Consider the following 23,243-nt stretch of genomic DNA (forward strand, 5'->3'; position numbering starts at 1 on the left):
TTTGATTTAAAGGAGACTAAAGACCATGTTAGTCTTCTAGAATAGGTCCACTTCTATTTGTGCGAATGTGTCAGGCCACACCAATGCATATTGAAGCATAGTAATTAGCTATTTAAATCACAGCAGCCTCCTAAGGTGCTTTCCCACCAAAGGTTCCAGGAACTTAAATTTCTCAACTGCTAATATCCAGGAACTTTCCCAGGGGTGAGAATTCCTCCAGCGCATTGTGATTTGTGTTTCCACAGCAGGGATAAAACCCAGGGAAGTGCAGCGGCCTTGGCTTGCTCCAACCTGATTATTGTCGGCCACAAACTACAGAGCAGAACAATGTGTTTGCAGTTGCGGGTTTTTAAAAATGCCATGTGTATAATGATGCTGCGGAATATGCCAGTGTGCTTGATCAATCAGTGATGTTCAGAACGTACTATCCTGAAGCAGGGACTTTTTGGGGGGTGAAAACTGTTACCTAAAAACACCTCAGAGGCTGTAATGCTGAAAGGAAATTGGGTTCTGAGTTCACTAATGGTTGTAACAGAAGTTGGAGTTGGTGTGGATAAAGTAAATGGTAGCTTGTATACAGCATCATTATTTTTGGAGACACTCAAATCCGGCAAAACCATTCTTGTACCTTAGCACTCTGCAATGTGTGTTCGGTTACGTATCTCACAGGATAAGTGCGGCACACCAGTTCTTTTCAACTACGCTCAAATGTTTTCTTATGTGTTGGATTCTGCAGCTGAGAACCATAGGGTTACGGTGAAGCAGCAGATTTTTTGATCCATTTTTGTATTCTTTGGCAATATGGGAATCTAATTGTTAGTGGGAAAGCGACACTACAAAGCATAGGTGCCAGTTCAAATATACAGACGCCCTCAAAAAAATCGAACAGCTGCAGCCTGCAGATACTCCACTAGGTCACTGCTCCAAGAGTGTTTTAGCCACATCCGCTTAGCTAAAAGGTCACTGAAAACACATCTCATCAAACCGTTCATCCAGCAAGCAGTTACCCATGGGCAGATACTGCATGTATCACATTACCATCCTCCACCAATTCTAACTTAACTTGTTGGGCGGAAAATACTCAGGAGAAAATGCTGTTGGGGTAATTCCATCCTCCTCTTCCTCTCCCGGCCTCATCGCGCTGAGTCACGCAGCTGCATAGCGTCTTAGGTTCACCCCCCGGAGCGGCTTAAGGAACTGAAAGAGCAGAAAAATATAAGAATCAAGTTCAAATATGAGCAAGAAACAGAGAGACTTACAGACACCTGGAGAGCTAATACTGCATGTGTACTGCATGACCATGCCGACCCCAGACTCCCACTTGAGCTCCTAGAAATTACTCACTCCCGCAGTTTCCGCCAGCTTCTTTCAACTCCTCATTTTTCTTTTGAAGCTGCTCGTAGCTGGCATACACAGTGCCTCTTCTCTCTGCTTGGCTCATCTCTCTCTGGCTGGGTATTTGACAGCGTGGTCAGTATTGCTTTCAGCTTTCCCGCTGCTCCTGTTGAGGAATTGAGAGAATCAGGCGACTCTGAGAGCTCCTCACCATGCCCTGATTTTCACTCGCGTATCTGTGGGGTGCTGCTTCAAATGGGATCTCTACTGCTCTGTATCACTCTCTCCCTCTCTCTTTCCCAGTATGAGACTCATCTGTCATGTGTTGGGAAATCAAAACAAGTATCAATCTTTGGAACATTGTTGTTTTTTTCATTAGTTTTTTTGGTCTATCAAATTCAGTATCAAATTGAGTAACTAGTGGTGGTGGTGAGAGGGAGGATGCCATTTTTAAACTCTACCATTAGGTGGCACTGTGTATCCACCACTGTTGTGTTATCAAACACAATACATGCAGCAACATACACATAAGCTTTAGGTACTCTCTTATCACGTACCAGTGCAAACATATTTATCATTATCCCCTCAGCATATACTTTTGCTCAAAATGTAGGTCTTTGATTCACACCATGTCTCGCCTAAATGTAAGATTACATGATCACTTTATCCTGTGACATATGCAACTAAAATCATATAAGCTGCATAATCATACATTTACATAATATTTTAAGCATTTAGATGAACTTTTACATAATATTTCAGGCATGCAGCCAGCGAAACTTAAATATGCTGTCAGTTGCACTCAGCGACCTCTGTTTGCTTCAGTTTGTTTACCTCTGTTTTGCAGTGCCTCTCATTTCTGCGCTTTATTTTTTATATTTCCTATAATTTGTGGATGATGTTTTTTTTTTTATCTGCCCACTTTACCACAAATCAAAGCAGGAGTCAGTTCAGCAGGAGGTGTAACATCACCTGTAATGTTTCTGAAATTACTATCATTATAAAACATTTCTCCACTCTGGTATTATTACTGTATTGGGCTGTTTTGGCATGATAATTTGGCTTTTTGAAACAGGATGGTAATGTTGATTTTGTGTGTGTGTGTGTGTGTTTTTCAGGATCTGGTGTTCACAGCCTTCAGGCCCGGCATAGTGGGACACACAGACGTGAAAATACACAGCAGAAATTCTGCCTACTTCCACGTTGCGGCCCTGCCAGCCCACGCTGCCTCCAAAGTTCCTGCTTGCTGCCATGCCCAGGGTACGTGTGTGTGTGTGTGTGTGTGTGTGGTGTGTGTGTGTGTGTGTGTGTGTGTGTGTGTACGTGTATGTGTGAGCGGCAAGTGGCCCGAGAAAGGCACACCTGCAAGTCCTCTGTGTGTGTGTGTGTGTGTGTGTGTGAACAGTGTGTATGTGTGTGATGTCCTGTGTAAGATGGACAAGCATTTTGGGTGGTCATGGAAAGGGAAGAGGGAAATGCTGTGCACGTTGCCCCTATAGGCTTTCAACAATGAACAGCTCTTATCTGTTAAATGTGCGTGTGTGTGCGAGAGAGAGAGAATGTGTGTGGTTGGGGTGTGGGGGTGACCACAGCGGCTTCCAGCTGCATTTAAAACAAACAGCCTCTAAAAAAAGGGTTTCTTGCTCAGGTTGGTCACCAGTTGTTAAAGCTTCCTCTTGCCCCCTTGCTGTACACACACAAACACACACTTAGGCTTACACACAAAACCTGCTGATTCAGTGAAACCAGATGTCATGCAGGGGTTTTCCCTCTGACTACAATATAGATCCCTTGGTGGGAAAGTTGTCAGTTTCAGTGAGTTTTTTTTTCATTAATAATTAACATGTCACAAGCAAAATAAAAGACGGGGATGAAAAATAATGCATCAAAATGTTGTTACTTAAAAAAAAAAAAAAAACCCTCGAGTAAAAACCTTCCCATGTCATCACACTTGTAAAATGTTTTCCTAAACCCCCCCCATCCTCTCTCCTCTACACAGATTTATCTTTTGTTTCAAATTTAAAAAACCCTGTCTTTCTTTTTGGTTTCCTAGGTGACGGCAGTTCCCATGGAGCGTTATTGTGATGACCGCAGTGCTGAGTACGAGTGGTGGGTGACACGCGGCGGAGGGGGCGCGATCTTCAAACAGTGCTTCCTCTACGGCTCCCCTGACCTCGCATCAGAGTGGCGCGTGAGGGCCAATGCCTTCCACCCACGATGCCCCGGGGGCGTGATGGCCCTCTACCCTCGCCATGGATGGTCCTTCATTCAGATACCTGGTAAGAGCTGAGTGTGTGTGTGTGTGTGTGTGTGTGTGTTATTTTCCTATTTTCCTCTTGGAGTGTTGTTATCATACGCTGAACTGACTTCCTGCTGTAGCATCTTTGTCGGTCAGGTGTTCAGCTCTGGTGTAGCTGATGCCTTATAGCTAAAGGGTAACAACTAAATGAGCATCCACTTGTGAATGACTGTCAATGCTGCCAGTAGATGACTGGTAAATGCCACAGTTTGTCACTGTCTCTGTTGCCGTGGGAAGAGGCACCGATGCTCATTAAAACTCACTGGTCCATGTTTCTAAAATACAGATGATGCTTTCAACAAGTTTGCTCTAAACTCATTTGTAATAGTCTCATTTGACCAGTTTTATCAAATGGTGGACAGCTAGATTTGGAGTGAAGGGAGAGGTAAGGGCCCGTGGGAGAATCCGCAAAGGCCAGGCCCGGGTCAGCGGGGCAGAACTGGGGACCATCACCCTCCTCTGTCTCTGTCTGTCCTTCTGCCAGGCAGCCAAACCCTTTACAGTCTAATGGAGCCGCTGAGATAAAGAGCCTCTGCACAAGTTCACTGACATAAACACATACCAGCGATTTCCATTAAGGTGCGAATAGGTGATTGTGTGTGTACGTGGGCGTACGTGTGTGCTTACAAGCGCTTTATCAGAAGAGCTTGGCTTGTTGAGGTTAAGGGGTCATCTGGAGCAGAGTGGGAGCTGATTCGCTGCCAGGATTCAGATGACTGATGGATGCTCAGGGTGAGAGAGGCCATTACAGTTTTACAGACAACACTTCCCTTCTCACTGACCCGCTCAGCCTTCCTACCTCTGATAAACTGTCTCTGTCATGGATTATGATGACAGCTCTCTTTCTTTGTTTTGTGTGGTAACAGAGGTTCCCAGCACAGAAAATGGACACATATTTAGTGGATATTTGCTATTAACTCTACTACTAAAACAGTAAAATCTCTAAACATGATATAAAATCCATTAAATCCTATAGACAAGCACTCACAATTTGCAATATTGTAGTACGTTAAGTATTTTTTTTTCTCGTGCCTATCTGTATATATGTGCTTGTGAGAGTGTTTGTGTGTAAAAGTGAGAAACAAAACAAGTATTTGTGTGTCTGTGTGAGAACAGTCTGAAAGCTCTTGTGAAGTTATATGGAGGCAGACAAAGCGAGGAAGTTTAGCTACTGGTCATTGTTCAAGTGCTTAGTTAGGTAACACTAATAGATGGTCCGTCTGTGTGTGTGTGTGTGTGTGTGTGTGTGTGTGTGTGTGTGTGTGTGTGTGTGTGTGTACACCATCGAGTCCATTCAGGGAACTGTGCAGCCAGCGCTCACACGGGGCCTGAGGTGTCTCTCACCTCCCCCCGCCCTCCCCCACCCGACCCTCTGCACACACTCTTCCCACGCTCGGCAACCCTGGCTCTCCTCGTGCACAGACCGAGGACAAGCTTCACCTCCGTCCCTCCGGCTAACGGACAGGGCCGCACGCTGATCTGAAATCAGTATCTGGCCCTCGGCCTCGCAGCCCGTCTGGTCTCCCACTTCTTTCTCAGCCTCAGTAGGAAGGAAGTGACCCAACACTCCGGCACCCGTCCTCCGCTGAACACATTGTTGCCACATCAAGGCCCAGATATGTACAGTAGCCCAGCTGAAGTTTCCCACCCTCCCTCTCCTCCGTGCTCCCAGCCCCACACCTTTAGAACAAATGGCAGAGCTGAATAACTGTTTGTTTTGAGCGCCATGGCGTGAGTATGGCTGCCCACTGATATCGACGGAGGAATCTAATCAGAGGACTTATTAGGAATCAGGCCATAGAGGAGGAAAAAACAATTGAGGCAGCAATGTTTAGGCCTCAGATTTTTTTTATTTTTGATCTTATTGTGATGCTAGAATTTCACTAAAGGAAAGCCATTGTTCATTCAAAAAAGGTCGAATTATCTTGTTAATAATATTAATATTGGTGGTGATGTGATGTTTTTTCAAGACCCCATCAGTGTTGATCACAGAGAAAGCAAGATGCAGGGTACCGTCAGCCAAAAATTCTACCCATGCAGTCACCCAGTCTGAGCCAGCAGGACTCGACAGAGAGAGAGAGGTTTTGACTGTAATTACAGAGACGTTCCTGTCTTGTTTGTTTGCGAAATTGCTGCAGTTTTGCGGTCACATCTCTTTCGTTTTTCGGAAACCTCACATAAAGCTACAGTCAGAGGGAGTTGGTCATCATGCTGAGAGATGTTATGTGTCAGGTTAAAAATCAGCTCGAAAGGAAATAGTTTTGAAATTGCATGCTGTAGGATTATTTGTAGTACATTCCAGCGTCATAGAAATAACCATCCTTGCTGTCTGTGTGGCCCCTGTGTCGCTTACAGTAATTAGAAGGAACTGCTCCACAAAATGACGGCCTTCTCACTATAGCACTGACTCTTGACTCTTTTTCGAGCTTTATTGTGAGCTGGGAATTGACTGTCACCACTGTTGAGATTTTATGTATATGAAGGAGATGGTATGTAACTATTTATGTGAGTCTTTTGCAGCTTATTTGAATGTATGTCTGTGTGTTTGTGTATTAGTCTGACTGTGAGAGAGAGAGAGAGAAGCCAGTCAGGTCTGGCCCAGCAGCCCACATCAGGCTGTGGGAAATGCAGTTCTGCCTTCCTGTCCCTTCAAAGAAACTCTGCTCTCCAGCAAAATGGCAGGAAGCCTCCCCGGCCCTCTGATAGACAGGCACAAAACAACACAGACAGCCAGCCTCACCACATCACCGTCTGACTCTGCCCCTCTCAATCTGCATTAAACTGGCACCGGTAGCTGTCTGCGGAATGCAGGTTTCTTTTTTCCTCTCTTTTTTTTTTTCTTCTGCTCTTTTTTGCCAGCAGAGAAAAAACAAAACATCCAGCCAAGTGTGTAAAGGGACATAATGTTTTGATTTCCCATTCCAATTTATGGCTATTAATGTGTCCACAAGAAGAGAAAATAGTGCTTACTGATGTTTAAGAAACTCAAAATCCCAAAGATGACTGAAGGGGGAGACATTAGCCACACTATACCCCTGTGAGATCTTTGAACATGGAAGCCAAGTAATATCTAACTCACTCTCTCTTAGCCAGCTAGATTTCATCTGTGGTGTGTATTGAGTCAGTGCTGGCCGAGGGTAACTATCACTAATCTATCTTAATGACAGAGTTCACAGTGGGCTGCTTGGTGTGGTGAGGTTCCCCTGCGAAACTCGGAGTGCGCATCAGACTGTCTGTCTCTTCACCTCCCTTGCTTAAGGACTCCTGGAGAACCAAGAGAAGTGCTGCTTTTGCACAGTCTCACGGGAGACAGTGATGTATATGTAACCGCGTTCCATATATGTACACCATCATTCACTTTCCGTTGCAAGTAGTCACGCAGACACATTTTTGGGGCTTTCTGGAATGAATGTATATTGTTTGGATTCCCTCCAGAGCTCCAGAGTGGAGTCACTGTGCTCTACATGCAGACAGATTTAGATAGATAGATAGATAGATACTTTATTAATCTGCATGGGAACTTCATAGTTCCAGCAGCATCAACAGACTTAAGATAAAAGGTCGAAGGCATGCAATAAATCAGTGTAGCATCTGCAAAACTTCACCGTGCCCTAACCAGACGCTAAAATCTCCTGCTTTCTGTCACTCATATCATTCCCAGTTTCCGAAACCCCCCCGCTGGCATCTGGCTCTTAGTTATCCTGAAGCTGTCGCTGTGAGAAAATTAAGTTTAAGTCTGATTTTTGTCAATACACACAGGAGCAGCAAAGTAGTGTCAGGCTAATATTTCCATCATCAGCAGTGCTGAACAAGTGTTGCCCATTGACTTATTGATTGCACAGTGTAATGTATCATTATACAGTGAGGGGCCGACGCTCGGTTCGATCGTTGATTCGACCTGTTCTGTGGCCCCCCATCTGTCTCTCTTTCTCACATAACCGTCCATCCATCTTCTTTCATCAGTTTTTTTTTTTTTCCCATCTGCAATCTCGCTGCTGTGCGTCTCCTCTTTTCGCGATCGCATCTGGCCTTCTTCCCTCCCTGTCGAGGGCGGCTCCGCTCTTGGCTTTGGCAACAGCGGCGGCAGCAGCAGCAGCAGAGGGGAAGGGGACAGGACAGGGCAGAAGACTGTAGTGGCGTATTAATGAAATTAGCGCCATAGTTGGTTTGGGAATATCAGGCGCCAGGCACCAGGGCTGGTCCGGGGTTAATTAGCTGGCAGCAGGCCTCTAATTGGGTCAGGACCGTGTCAGGCCCCTGGCTCTGGCCCTACAGGGATCGGATTACACCGTCGGGGGACAGACAGTAGGGGGAGGGAGGGCATGCATTGGGGTGGGGTGTAGTGGTAGAGGAGAGGAGGACGGAGAGGGAGCTGGAGGGTGCAGTGGATGTGGTGGAAAGGAGGAAAGAGAAAGAGAGAGGAGGGACAGGGGAGTGTAGCCTAATCTGCCAGCAGGAGGTAAGGATAGGAGGAGATGGGGAGGGCTTGCTGGGTGAATACAGCTATTAGACTGGATTGGATTGAAGTGTGGGGGGAGCTGGCTGTGAAAGGGGGGCAGGGCAGGTGGTGAAGCTTGATATGTGTATCCATAGCAACGACAGAGTGGTGTGACACCACATGGGATTTGCTTGTGTTTTTTGGGGTGTGGTCTTGTCCTCGTCAGCCCATGATTATAAAGTTGTTTTGCGTCCCCTTGAACACATTTTAATCAGAGATGTTATTTTGCCTCTCGTGTCTTCAGAGAGAAATATGTCAACAAATTTTGACTGGACCTCAGCTGAATGAATCCTGAAGGCCAGTTCATTTAAAGCATTGCATGAGTTAGATGTGTAGACATATTCACTTTAATCGCTCTAAGCCCTCCATAATTCACATTACATGTATGGTTACTACATCCAGTTTGCTCACATTGTATGACCAATGGTCATGCATTTCACTGCAGCCACATGTAGCTTATAATGTAAGCCATAAGTGTTATGTTGGAATGAGACAGACCACCAAAGCCCTCCCAAATCACTATTATTCATTCTCTTGGCTTGGCTTTATAGGGTATGGCAGCGATATTTAGAAATAGGGATTTTCTGTATGCAGCACTAAATGTTTTGAACTCGGCCACCTCTCTCTGTAAGCCACATGGCTGGGCTTTAGCGAGTTTGGATGGTTGCAGGGGTGGGATTTTTTTTTTTTTTTCAAACAATCTCACCATTTCTGTTGGACATCTGTTTCCCTGCCTTCCTTTGATTATTTAGCATATTTTTTATACTGATAATTTCTCTGTAGGTTGAATGCTGCCGAGATTCAAGTAGGTCAGCGATCAGATGGTGCCTTCAGCTAGTACACAAAGATCAAACCATAGGAAATGTCATCAGTGTTGTCAAGCATCAAACGGTGGCTTTCTTAAGGAGAGGAGCAGATCTCCTTCATAATCTGACATAAACAAAGTGATTACCCTGACTGACATGCCTGTTCATACAGAAATAATAGTATCCAACTGCTTAATATGGGATTTTCAGATTTACAGTTTATGCCCTTCAAGAATTAGTTTAAATACATACAATATTTAGTCCTGTTAGGCCACCAAAATCCTCACATAGGGGCTTTAACCCATCTTCAATATGACATCGGAGTCTGGAGGCTTAAATATAATCTGCTAAACAGAAACAGATTGGTGGCAGGGGTTGAGCAATATTGCCTTATATGAGAATTTGCATCTTTGCCAAGTGGTGGCATTTGCATCTGGGTGGTTGGCAGTGTGGCCCGCAGCGCTGGTTGGTGCCCTTGACTGAGCAGCGGCCCTGGTTAGGCTGGCACCTGCGGTGAGGAGGCCCCGTCTGATCTAAACCACAACATCACCGCCACCGCCACCACGCTAATACCGCCCCAGTGTAGCCGGAGCCACCACAGACCCCCTTCACTCTCCGTCTGTCGCTCTCTGTCTGGACGTTTTTCTCTGCTGCGCATGTCTAATCCTCTGTACGCATCACTCTTTCCTCTTTTTGCTTCTCAGTCCATCCACTTTCTCGACGCCAAGGACAATTATAGGCCTTTGATGGTGGGAAACCAGTGTTTTTTTTTTTTTAAATCTCAGGGCTTTTGTGGTATGCTGGTTTCTTGGTATGCACCACAGCAATGTAAAACAACTATGTACCTTCCAATAAATCTATAGTTAAGCTGTATCTTTAGTTTATTGTATTGCTATTAGTGTAGTATGGTTATCTTTTATTATCCTCTTTTGTCCCTGCTTCCTTTTTCCCTCTGTTTCTTTTACTTCTGCCTTTTTCTCCACCTCAGTGTCTTCCATCTGTGGAGTTTCAGAGTGATACCGCAGTTCATCCCAGTGATTTCTATTCATTTGGAGAACAGAACAAGGAGTGAGAACAATAATGAAAAGCATATATACTTTGCCCGCAATACACCAGCTGTCTGGTGGAAAGCCAAACAAGTGAAATTAAAGACATAAATATAACTTTGGTTCAAACCTCATCTGTCAACACTCTCTCATGAGCTCTGGGTCTGTGCGTTCGACGGACTGACACCACTTCACTGTGACCTGTAGGTGAGGTCTACAATACCTCCCCAGAGTGTTTCCTTCGTGCGTCCCTTCTATTAGTTCCTCTTTAACACTTCTACAGGGCCTGACCTTTTTTTGGGGGGCTATACTAAAGGGTCACAGGTCAGGGTTCAGCCTGAGTACTCATTAGCATAGAATGCTACTGGTTTGAAGTCGAGAGAGATCTGCTTGGTTTTGTGGATTTTGCTGGAGATCATGCGACACATTGTGAGTTTTCTAGCATTTTACAGATGTTGTGGCAGGACATTGTCATATGCGTATTATTACAGCCTCAGTTTAAATTATCTGACCTTGTGTTTTGGATTAATGGAACATGGTTTTGACGCGGTTGGTTACATTACATTGACAAAGCAAGGAAATAAGACTTGGAAATATTTATAAGCCCAAATTTTCACTGTACAAAAAGGGCTTGGGAACAAGTGTCTAACTCGAACGCTAGACGGCCAAGCCTGGCCGTCCCACAGGGACTCTCTTGTAACCCTGGCCTGACCCTGTCAGCTGACCCTGGACCTGGCCTTAGGTTCTTCCCACTCAGGGTCACAACCCCTTGGTCAAACACCATAGTGTGCCTGTCACTGGGTCGATGGCAACCCCAGCCTTTCTCTCATTCTGCCATTGTGTCAGATGACGTTAATTCCTCATCAGCTGGACACGGAGGGAACCACTTCAACTACAGACCCAGGGTCAGATTGCTCCCCATTCGCTCTCTGTGGTCAATCATTTGAAGGCTGCAGAACACCTGACGTGGTGTTAGAAGTGACGTGACCAAGACCAACTGCCAGGCCTATTTGTTCATCTTTTGTGCCATTGTGTGAAATGGAGTGTAAATCACTTTTTCTCACACTTTCTCTCTCTGTCCTGTTCTCTCTCTCGCTCTCTCTCTGCTCTCATTAGTCAATAAGGGCACATGCTTTATTTAAACAATCATCAGACCAGGGACAGATTTAAGGGGATCGATCCCTGGGCTGTTCCTTATCCAAAGGAATACGGAGTCTTATCGAAGAGCTTTATTGATTAGGACAGCGTTAATAACCTCTGAATTGAGTGGGCTGCTTTTCTGTGTCCTGCCAGGAAACAGGTGTATTCGATTACTTTATGTTGAAGGAAGGAAACAACATGACAAGGAAAGATTGTTTTACAAATTTTAAAACAACCACTAAGGAACCACTTTTTAATTGCATGCTGGACATTCTTACTGTGTAAAATTAGTGTTAAGTTGAAGTGCCAGTCTCTCGCTGTCCAGGTTGTTCAGAGCTTTCACCTCGTTGTCTCTGTGTCTTTCAGATAAGGAGAGTCTGATCACAGAAAGTGGCAAACTCCACACCTTGGACATCCTGTTGAGTCGGCTAAAGGCGCAGGGACACAGAGTCCTTATCTACTCCCAGATGACGCGCATGATAGACCTGCTGGAGGTACACACACACACACACACACACACACACACACTCACTCACATAAAGAGAGAGAAGCATTAGAAAAAATGCCTAACCCACACCTTTAATGCATCGTTTGAATATATTCGCAGTGTTCCATGTAAGTTGTTTAACTTGTCCGCTTCCACTGGCGAGGTATTGAGCTCCTCTAATCAGCCTGCCTGTCCCTCGTTGATGCACTCATTAGACGGCTAATTAACAGGTCAGGGCTAATTAGCAGGGTCTCATCTGCAGGGGAGGCAGCCAGATGGGAGGGATGGCTGGAAGAAGTGTGGAGAGGGGAGAGGTGGAGGTGGAGGTAAAAAAGAGAGACGGGGGGATGGGAGTGGCAAGGGCCTCGGAGGTTAGAGGAGAAACAAATAATGCAGGAAATCGAAGACAAAGGTGGATGTGGGGACGAATTATTTTTTCTTCATTGAACTCAAAGAGATGGGCACCAACTCAATATAGTTTTCATAGTCTATAAACAAGAACTATTAACTTTATGTTAAAGAAAACCACTACACCACCCTTAGACACTTTCTCTGTGCCTAAGTTCAAATACAGATCAAGATGTAAAACCTGCGTCACAGCTTTCTCCATAGGAAAACAACAGCGCAAAGCAACTCCGCTGGTGTTCATGTGTCGACAGTCTTGGTGCTGTACTCTATTGTTGCCTCCATATTTGTTGCAAACATCACTATGGAGCCAAAAGCCTCTGGCATGATGTCATTGGGAATTCCTTCCCCATTCACACAGTGCAGTGCTGTGTTTCCACAGCCAAATCTTTTGATGGCAGATGGACCCAACCCAGGTGGTTAAGGACCGTCTTCCTGTGTGTCTGGAAAACAGCGGGAATGCCTTATGCTATAAGGCCAAAGGAAAACAGCAATGGTGAAAATGCTCGAGATGGTTTAGATAACAAAGGCGAGCCTTTCAGCGTTAATGTTCTTCTGACAGGCTGTTCCACCTTTAGTTGTCCCTCCAAGCTATGACTTCCTCTTCTAATGGGGCAATACTACATCGCCTTTATAAGTGACCTCATACAGTAATGGGGGCTGTGACAGCATCTCCGCTACTAATGGGTTAAAGACACCCACAAATGAAATCATGTACTGTATTCGCCCAATCTGGCTTCAGTTTTCTTCAACCGTATTATCTTGCTCATTGGTCAGGATGATAAAAAATTCTGCAGATGGATTTGATTTCCTGAACATGAGACTGTGACTAAGAGAAAAAGCAATGGAGAAGCTGATGCTAATCTCCGTCATTAGCGTCATTGTTTTCGTCGCCAGTCGGCTGCCGGTTCTTCTGGTGACATCACGTCGTCGTCGGGTGATGGATCGCCGAGTTCCGGGTGGCCTGAAGAAAAATAACATTGCTGGTTTTTCTCTGGCAGCAGCCGGTTGTGGAGCAGGACCGCCAAGAGACTGCCCTCCTGCTTGACTTGTACGTCTGTGGCTGCTTAGGCAGCACTTTACTGTACTGCAAGTCTGAGGCTTAGATTACAACCCTGATTAAATTTGTCCGTCACTTCCTTTTCTTCATTATTAAATAACATTAAGAGGGATACAGTGACCCATTATGTAATACAAAGCATGGATTCAGTTTTCATTATTTTATGATACATTCTGATTTTATTTTATATTTCTGCTCTACTGTGGCTGTAAATACAATAGTGTAATGTGAAAACCGTGACAGCAAATGAAGACCCACGTTATCGGGTTCATGGGTAGTTGAGTTTTATTAATTGTGGCTGTCAACTTTGTGGCTCAGATGGATGGTTAGTAGTGCAACTTTTTCCAAACTTCCACCATGGTCCACATTCATGAAATAATCTAATTTGTAAAAAGTATTCAATTCACAATAGTCACAAATTTTTTCTCTCAAATTTTTTCTTGTTTTGCTCATCCATCAGTCCAAACCTTAAAGATATTTCATTTAGTATCATACCAAAAACATTTTGTAACATTTAGTGGCTAAAAGCAGCAGCTTTTTTTCTTTGAAATGTTTCCTTGAAATTGACTGGGACAATTAATTAACCATCAAAATGGCTGCCAATGTTGTTTCAAAGAGCTAATCATTTAATTGACTGATTGTGGCAGCTCTGAAACAATACATTTATTTTTAATTGGTTAATCCATCCATTCATTCCACTGCTTATTCAGGTCTGGGTCAAACTGTTTTAATTAATTATCTCACTAGGAATTATTGTCAGACTGTGTACTGCTGGGAAACACTAAAAATGTGATGTAGTAATAGGTTGATGCAGTAGATATACAGGCATCTTTCCTATTCCATTCACTCTTATTCCTTGTCCAAATTTAGCACCCATATTACCCACAATGCAACTCGACTGCTGACAGTTAATTCTGAGAACTGGCTGGTAGAATATGTTGGTAATGTATCTATTAATGGCACTGAAAGTGGTAATGACATACAGGTGTCAATTCCAGCTCTGCTGTAATGAAGACTTGTGTTGCACTGTTGGCAATCTACACTGTTCACCAGCTAAAATGTATTTATAGTGCCACTACCTCATGTTCCTTCCTTTCAGCAATATTTATTGCATTTGTCTGGATGGGAACAGACTGTGACCATGCACACTGTGTTCCCAACCTAAGAACTGCAATAAATATACACTGTGACCATGCACTTCTCAAAGTTTTTCCCTTGACTTTGGGGACTCATTATTGTAGTGGGAAGCTGATGGCAACCTGGCTGCCACTCTGTGTTTGTTCTAAGAGATGGTTTTCATGCACATCCAAGTGCCAACTCCAAAGACCTAGAATTAAAAATGCAGTTTGAGCAGAGACAGAAATATAAGACAGGAAATAGGATGTTTAATTATGCTTTCAAACAAATCTCTATTCTCCCATGTCTTGCTCCTATCATACATCACTTTTTAACTAAATATGATCCATAACAGGCTGCTGACAGTTAGTTGAACAAGATTAACATTTTGGCCGGTTAAAGGTTGACCAGAGCCTACACCTTGATTTAAAACATTTGCAATGGAACACATTATAGAGTCAGTGAAAGACTGCAGACTTATTGCTGTGTCACTTATAATTAACACAACTCAAACAAAAATATGAGAGAAAATTTCCAGCTGTTGAGGTAAAGATTTCAGTGCCTTAAAGCACAAAATACTGATGCAAGCTTAGATCTCGGGTGATCTTTTTCCAAAACTTGGATTCTGATGACTTGGATGGGGTTTAGAAAGGCTGACTAAGGCTTTCTGTAAGAGCAACAGTATCTGCAACATCCTGCTGGCAAGATATCAAAACCCAATTCAACAAGGTTAGAAGCATTTTGGCGAGCAGTGGGGCTAATGGTCCCTAATGTGGTGTTCACTCAGAGCAGATGGGGCTTTCGGGATCAGAGCCAGACACATGCATGGAGGGAGTGCAGGCCATGCCGGGACCGAGGCCCAAGGGTGTCCTGACAGGGGGCTAGGGGAGGTCACTGAAAACATAGTGTCAAATCATTGGTATCACTGGTAATGATTGTGTGGGGTGCGTTGTGATGTGTGTGCCAGTAATTGTGACTGGTTCATTGGTTCAGGGGCACTGACATGTTTCAGGCAGGAGGTCGGAGGTTCAGGGCAGCGCTTAGAGAGAGATCAGCGTGTCACCTCATCACTGCTGTTGCTCTGACCCCTGCAACCCCTCCCATTAGAACTAACACCCACACACACACACACACACACACACACAGAACAGCTTAGTGGACTTTTGGAGGATAGAATAACAATTTCTGCATTTCTGTGTGTCTCTCTGGGCTGGGTTTGAGGTTTCAACTCCAGAAAATGCGCATAAGAAATGTGGGATTTTAATATTTTGGACACAAAGTTGCTGTCAGACAGAAATTTTTAACATTAAAGACTCATATTTCTTGACCCTTGGAACTTAACAAGTAGACCTGCGGGGTTTATCTGCTCCTCAGAGAAAGACTTAAATAGAATTGCATATTTGAGAACTTGTTAAATTCAGTGTATAGTTTCTGATGACTATTCCCCGAGCAGAGGCCAAAGAAACAGTTTGAGGTTCCAATTTCCTCACGTTGCATGACAGGTCTGTTGGTTGTTGGTTTCAAAATCTGTGGTAGAGGTGATGCAGGGAGGGATCAGAAGGGCAAATCCATGAATTCACAAACTTTATTCATGAATTCTAAGACAATTTGAAAAGTAACAACTTGAGTTATTTTGATGATGAGCAAATAGTCAGACTGATTATATACGACAACTTTGTTATTGCAAAAGTTTTCAAATATTTGAATTTTTGGAGAATATCCACTGAACTGGGACTGTGCTAAGGCTAGTTCTAGCAAACACAAAATTGAGAACTAAGTACAACAACATATAACTGTCTCATCGGTTTTCCTAATTACTTTGTCCATTCTTTCCAGGAGTACATGGTTTATCGTAAGCACACCTACATGCGCCTTGATGGGTCCTCCAAGATTTCTGAACGTAGAGACATGGTGGCTGACTTCCAGAGTCGGTGGGTAAAGATAGATGCAATCTGTGGTGTGTGTTTGTGTGTGTGTGTGTGGTGTGTGTGTGTGGTGTGTGTGTGTGTGTGTGTGTGCATGAAACCAAGCACCCCTTTCGCAAATAACTAACTGTACTAACTGTATATTGCAGCAATCAGTGAACAGTTTAATCTTACATATGTACGTCCAATTGTGTGTGTGTGTGTATGTAGGTTTCCTATTGAGTCCACATGCTCTGTTTTACATTAGTGTACAGCTCTGAGGCGCCCGTTTTATTCTGGCTTGTGTTGTAGGGGGTGTCGGTGAGAGAGTTTGTGGTTTATTCAAACTGCTTTATTGTGTGCGTCTCTACTATTGGTATCACGCACATGTTTCATTTCGCATGCCACTCTTCTCTTAAAAGTTTTAACAGGCTGTCATGCCCGACGTTTTAGCCCTAAGGCTGTGACTAAAGCTGACTTTTCTGCGAATGGCTCTTAACTCACACTGTAACTTAATTTCGTGCCCGTGATATGTGGATATTTATATTATAACTCCAGTTGTAAGTGATATCTTTTTTAAATTTGTGCGTCTCCTGCTCTCCATCTCTGTTTGGCCCCCCACCCCCGCCCAACAGGACGGATATCTTTGTGTTTCTGCTGAGTACGAGGGCCGGAGGGCTGGGCATTAACCTGACTGCCGCTGACACTGTGAGTCACAGAAACACTCAAGGAAAACCACTTCACTGAAGTATAGACAGCACTAACATTTCCTAAATATATAAGCAGACAAAGCACTGCACATTCTCCACCATGTGTTTTTCTTTTACTAATGGAACCAGAAAAGAGAAATTGGAATGGTCAGTGTTTCAGTATTAATGACATGTTGATATAATGATAATAGTGTATAGATAATATTGAATAGGGGGTGAACACGTGTATATGTGAACATGTGTGTGTATATATATATGTGTGTGTGTGTATATATATATATATATATGTATATGTATAAAAATGATTATCTCTGTGCCTATCAGCATCTCTCAGCATAATCTCCCTTTGTGTCCCTGTAGCCCTGTTCAAGTGGGATTAACTTTCCTGACAATGAGTTTGAAGTGATTGTTAACACGGGACATCTGTCATGTTAAAGGGCAGCTCACATGGGATAACACACCGCTGTAATTAGTCTCGAAAAGTGTCTAGTTCACATCATCACAATAAAAGGTTTGGAAAAGGAAACCGGAACAAAAGCTGACGACTTTAATGTCTTCGGTTGCGCCGTTTCCCTCCAGGTTATCTTCTACGACAGCGACTGGAACCCCACGGTGGACCAGCAGGCCATGGACAGGGCTCACAGGCTGGGTCAGACCAAGCAGGTCACCGTGTATCGCCTCATCTGTCAGGGCACCATCGAGGAGAGGATCCTCCAGCGGGCCAAGGAGAAGAGCGAGGTCTGAAACACAAGCAATTAATGTTTACCATATGCACAAACTATGATAAAGAGCAACGGTCTCAGAACCTCTATTCCAGTCAGTTAATAAATAAAGAACACAAGTAATAGAGTGGCAATGTTTCAACTGTGAGCATCGTAATGCAAACAGTACTTAATTGCAGAGTTCATTAATCCCGCATTGTTCTTGTATAATAAGATCCAAAGGGTGGTGATCTCTGGAGGCAACTTCAAACCAGACACACTCAAACCCAAAGAGGTGGTCAGCCTCCTATTGGACGACGATGAGCTGGAGAAGAAATGTGAGTGTTTGAGGCATGCACACACACACACACACACACATCTTTGTCTTTATTTATTTATTTATTCTTGCACAAAAGCTCCACCAAGGAAGAAAAGAAAATAAAAAGAACACATTGCATCGTTTCCTATAGTGCGGCAGAGACAGGAGGAAAAGAGGCAGCAGGAGGAGAGCAGCAAGGTGAAGGAGCGCAAGAGGAAGAGGGAGAAGTACGCCGAGAAGGTACTGGGCAACTTGATCACCTGAAAGCTCTGCCGGCATTTCCTATTTCTAATGTATCATGTGAAATAGAGCACGAGGAGGAATGTGTAGAATTAAAAAAAAGACAGGAAGAAATAAATTTGGAGTGTAAGACAGGAAGTAACAATGTGAGAAGGGAAGGAATGATGTTATGAAGGAAGGAGAGGAAATATTTAAAAGGCAGCACATAGAAGCTGCACCAAAATGTTACTTCATTTAAATAGAACTGCCTGACTCTGAATCTGGCTCTTAGATTTGAATATCTCTAATGTTAAAATGTTTAGTTTGGCCGAATGCTGAAGCCAGAGGAAAGGTGAGGGGGTCACCAGAAACATTAAGATTTATTCTCTGGGGACCACAGCAGTAAATTTGATAGAAATCCAAGTATTCATTTGAGATACCTTGTCATGGGCCAAAGTAAGTGCTAGATGTGAGGTCAGGGGGGTCACAGAAGTCATTAGAAATCATTCTCCGGGGACCATATCCATACCAGATTACATGGCAATCTGGCCCGTTGTTGGTGAGTTTTCTTGCTTTGGATTCAAGCGGTGGACAGACGGGCGGGCCAAGCAGCTGAACACTCAATATATAACGATCATTAGGGCTTGAGGAGAAGGCTAAAGGATTTGAGATTTAAAAAAATATTTAACGTAACCTGTCCCCTCATTCTCTCCCGCTCCTGTTTTCTGTCTTTAACCTGCAGAAGAAGAACGAGGAGTCGGAGAACAAGAGGAAAAAGGATGTGAACCTGGTCATCTCCCATGCCCCCTCAGCCGACAACTCCAACCTCTCTGCAGATGGAGACGACTCCTTCATCAGCGTGGAGATGGACTCAGCCATGCCCAGTCCCTTCAGTGAGGTGAGGGAATCTAATGGAAAAGGAGTAGGGAGTGAGGGTGCATTTCTGAGTGTGATTTATGTTACAGGGGATTGTTATTGGCTGGTTTGGCATTTATCCACAAACTCACTCTCTTATTCTGCATTGTGTGCTTTTAAATTCTCTTTCCCATCTTCCTTCTCTCATCCTCTGTCTCCTCTTAACATCTATTATTGATTCTTATCCTCCTGCTCTTCTATCACGTTGCTTTCCCTTTTTCTTCCTTCTCTCTCTCTATCATTTCTTACCTACTTTATCCTACATATTCCATCTTTCCTTCTCTTCCTCCCTTCCTATCTCTGCTTTGTTCCTTGCGCCGTTTCCTGTATTCTCTCCCTTTACTGTACCGGCCCAATTTCCCCTGTTTTCCCCTTGGTGCTGACCCCCAGCCTGTGTGTATGTCTGTGTGTGCTCCTGTGCACGGCCAGATCTCCCTGAGCAGCGAGCTCCAGCCTGGCTCTTTGCCGCCGGACGCAGACGCGGACGAGAGCAGCAGCGACATGCTGGTCATCGTGGACGATCCGGTGTCTTCCGCGCCGCAGTCTCGTGCCACCAACTCCCCGGCCTCTGTGTCTGGATCAGTCTCTGACAACATGAATGGTGAGAGAACAAAATCAGTTTAGCTGAGCTTTGACACACTACAGAGTGAGTGAACCAGTATCTGTATATTTATAACAAGGAATATAATTAAGTACAAGTACTTAATTTTTTAAGTACTTGTACTTGACCATCCATCCACCATCCATTTAATTCAACTTTATACAGTGCGGTCCATAAGTATTTGGACAATGACTCAATTTTTATATTTTTATCTCTGTACACTACCACAATGAATTTGAAATGAAGCCATTAAGGTGTGATTGAAGTGTAGATTCTCAGCTTTAATTCAAGGGGTTTAACAAAAATATTGCAGTAACCCTTTAGGAATTACTGCCATTTTTATACATAGTCCCTCTACAGAGGTTTGAAAAGTAAATGGGCAACAGTTTATAAAATAGTTCAAATTAGCTCCACCTTGGCCAGCAATAACAATATAATGCTACTAAAACATTAATGCATCTGTAATACTGTAATACTCTAGTATTGCAATATATAATTAACTCTGAATGGGGCCATGCAGCATAAAGTGTACTTTTATTTTGAAACTATTTTCAAACTGTATTATGAAAAATAATGGAACTATAATTAGTGCATAAAACTATTTTGCTTCCAGTAGGGACATTCCTTTTATATTCCATCACAGGTAGTATGCCTCACGCTGTCAAAATGTTCATATTTGATGGCTTCCTAAATGAAGATAATCTTGGTGCATGTAATCTCCTCACATGCCCTTCACTCTAAAAGCTCCACACTTGCCAAATACAACATAACCTGCATGTTATCTATGAGATAGTGTTATCGTGTTAGAAAGATGATGGAAAAACAAATCAATGTGACTTACACGAAGGTCGTCACTAGACACAGAAGTCTGGCTTGTTTTGTTCTCTTCACTATCAGGCCTTTTGTTTTTATTGGCTTGTGTCCATTCAGACAAGTAGTCTGTTACCTCATATGTACCATGCAGCTGATTATTTAGATTTATGAGGGTGTTGCCTTGGCTGCAGGGTTTCAGTATGTTCCACACTACAGAATCCCAATAGATAGTTCATGTGTTTTTTTGCCTCTATATCTGTACTTTGGATGCATTGCAACAAGGTAATCCCTCCTAAATACATGCTGCTTCACTGAGACCCATTTGTGATTCTTGCTGCCATGCTAAAAGGCTCCTGCCAGTTAGATTATTGATGGCTCCTGCTAACCAGGCCCAGCGAGCGAGAGATGCAGATGACTTTATAATGGAAAGTCTGGAAGACAGCGTTATGGTTAGAACGAGGGAGCTGTTGGTGAACTTGGACAAAAAAGTGAAATGGGAGGAAGAGCGGGATTAAGGGCTCTGAAGGGAGGGTAAGAGCGAGGGATTTGTGAAGGGTTTTCATCTGTGCCTGTGTGTTAGTGATAGGATAGGCTCATCTCCCGCTCATAGAGGGGTTTTGTACCACAGTGAAACACGCAAAGAAAACGCAGACGAGCGGAGAGACATAAGGAGTCAGAGAAAGGGGAGAGGGTACTGGAGGATTAGGCACATTACCAATGAGGCCGACACTGGCTCTAGTTCTGCAAAGAGTATGGAAAATGAGAGCATGATTCTTGTCTTCTTGTTGCTTGAGCCTGTACTTAATGGTAATGATGAGTAATATTTAATGTGTAATAATTCTTCTATATTACAGTATAATTACCACAGTATCTTTGAAGGACTGGGTTGAGGCCAAGCCAGACAGAACATCTCTCATCCAGTTCTGGGTATTCCCGTTTAACTCCATTTCTGTCTGGTCTGACTGTAAACTGTTAAAGCTCAAAATGTACTCAAAGAGTTAAAGACCTCCTCCAATGAAAATCAAGTTTTTCACCTTGTTAACACGTCCATATAGTTTGTTTAATAAGAAAAGACATATCAGGAGAGTATTTCCACTTTGGAACTTGGACAGTCTCAAAAAGGGTTTACATACATCACATAGTTAAGGAACTAATCCAGTCTACTTGTGGGGTCGGGCAAAAGAAACCTGAAACCTCCAGCACAGAGTGGACTTCTCATTGCAGAGAGTGAGAGTTTGCATCAGCAAAACCGCTAACGCTGCGTCAGCCACTGTCAGTTACAGGCTTACAAGCGAACAAAGAAAAAGACCAAAGAAAAAATGTCAACTACTCGTGAGCATTCTACGCTCGCCGCGGATTTTGGTGCACAACAGACTCCTCATCTGAGTCTGGGTCTGACCGAGGTTGAAACATGTATGGCTGTATCTCTCCATCTTGATACACACTGCTTATGTAGAGGTCAACCTAGCAACAGTGGTCGTGGGCGGGGCGTATTCATAAATACGCCTTGCGCGTTCGCCTTTTCGTCTTCAGGTGTTTCAGCCTCAGACACAATCAGTCCGGGCAGAGGCAGGTCCGGGCGGAGTCGGGGACGGCCTAAAGGATCAGGAGGCGGGGCCAAGTCGGGAGGAAAAGGACGTGGGCGCAAGTCGACAGCGGGCAGCGCGGCAGCTATGGCGGGAGCGATGGCTGGCGCGGCAGCTGCGTCAGCTGCAGCTTATGCTGCTTATGGCTATAGTGTCTCTAAAGGTTAGTGAATATTCTGTATCCTCTCAAGCAAATATATGCATGCACATGTTTTTCACATTAAGATACTTATAGAAGAAAACGGCTAGACTTTTAATGTGAAAATTCTGGAGTTTCTTCCACTGAGAGTAACCATGTCTGTGTCTGTCCCTCTTCCCAGCAACCCTCTCTGCATCCAATCCCCTGCAGCCTTCCCTGGGTCGGTCTGGTACCAGCCCAGTCTTCAACCCCAGCAGAAGCTCATCCCCCCAGGCCAAAGGAGGCACCCCCACACCGAGTCCCCACAAACAGCTGGCCCACAGCCACCACCACAGCAGCCACGGTGCAGTCAGGAAGGGCAAGGGCCCTGGTGGTCCTGGGGCTCGGTGATGCACTGATACACACTGTACACACATGAATGTGCCCTCACACACACACACACACACACACACACACACACACAAGCAACTGTCTCACTATAGAACACACACACACACACACACACACACACACACACACACACACACACACACACACACAAATACAAATAACTGACCTTCTCTCACTGTGATTCCCACAGACACCCCACACTTAAACTAATAAATAGGTAGTACAGTATTTATAGTAACTGAGGCTCACTACCTGGAGGACCATGCTGTGTCTGCTGGCTCAGCAGCTAAAAGGACCCTCGCCACACACACACACACACATACACGCACACGCACACATCTGAAGGTACAGTCCCTACCAGCCTCCACACGTCTTGTGTCAGTTTTATTTTAATGTGTCCAGGTCAGTGGACAAAATCTGCCTTGAGTATTTTTGTTTGCAACGTGACAAGAGTATTTCCAAGTGCTTTTTTTTGAGAAGACAAAACTGTACTTTTCTATTCTTGGCAGGAAGCTCTTTTGATTTGCTACCGAGCAGCGATGTCACAACAAAGACGCGAACCAACATGTGTAGCTTAAAAGGGCTTTGAAATCCTTGTGTTTGCCAGCATGGTGAGACAAAGGAGTTTCTGTCAAATGCACTGAGCCACGTCTTCCGTTTTTTTTTTTTTTTCTCGGTGTTATTGATTCTCGTACATGTATATTAGGTTATTTAATTGTTCTGTAGATGTATGCTCAGTGCAAACTTGGTGGAC

The 23,243-nt window shown here is 44.1% G+C and overlaps 1 protein-coding gene across 1 annotated transcript in view; it reads left to right on the forward strand.

Annotated features, from left to right (window-relative positions):
* The window catches only part of ino80 (INO80 complex ATPase subunit), a 34,314-nt gene extending 12,186 nt beyond the window's left edge, over nt 1-22,128 (forward strand). Inside the window, 12 exon segments of the mRNA XM_018696041.2 lie at nt 2,454-2,528; nt 2,530-2,595; nt 3,389-3,614; nt 11,491-11,618; nt 16,029-16,123; nt 16,732-16,804; nt 17,386-17,544; nt 17,743-17,845; nt 17,978-18,066; nt 18,788-18,943; nt 19,390-19,561; nt 21,908-22,128. Of these exon segments, the coding sequence (XP_018551557.1) occupies nt 2,454-2,528; nt 2,530-2,595; nt 3,389-3,614; nt 11,491-11,618; nt 16,029-16,123; nt 16,732-16,804; nt 17,386-17,544; nt 17,743-17,845; nt 17,978-18,066; nt 18,788-18,943; nt 19,390-19,561; nt 21,908-22,128 (1,563 nt within the window).
* The last annotated feature ends 1,115 nt before the right edge of the window (nt 22,129-23,243 follow it).

The sequence above is a fragment of the Lates calcarifer genome, linkage group LG7_1 (assembly GCF_001640805.2).
Source record: "Lates calcarifer isolate ASB-BC8 linkage group LG7_1, TLL_Latcal_v3, whole genome shotgun sequence".
NCBI lineage: Eukaryota > Metazoa > Chordata > Actinopteri > Centropomidae > Lates > Lates calcarifer.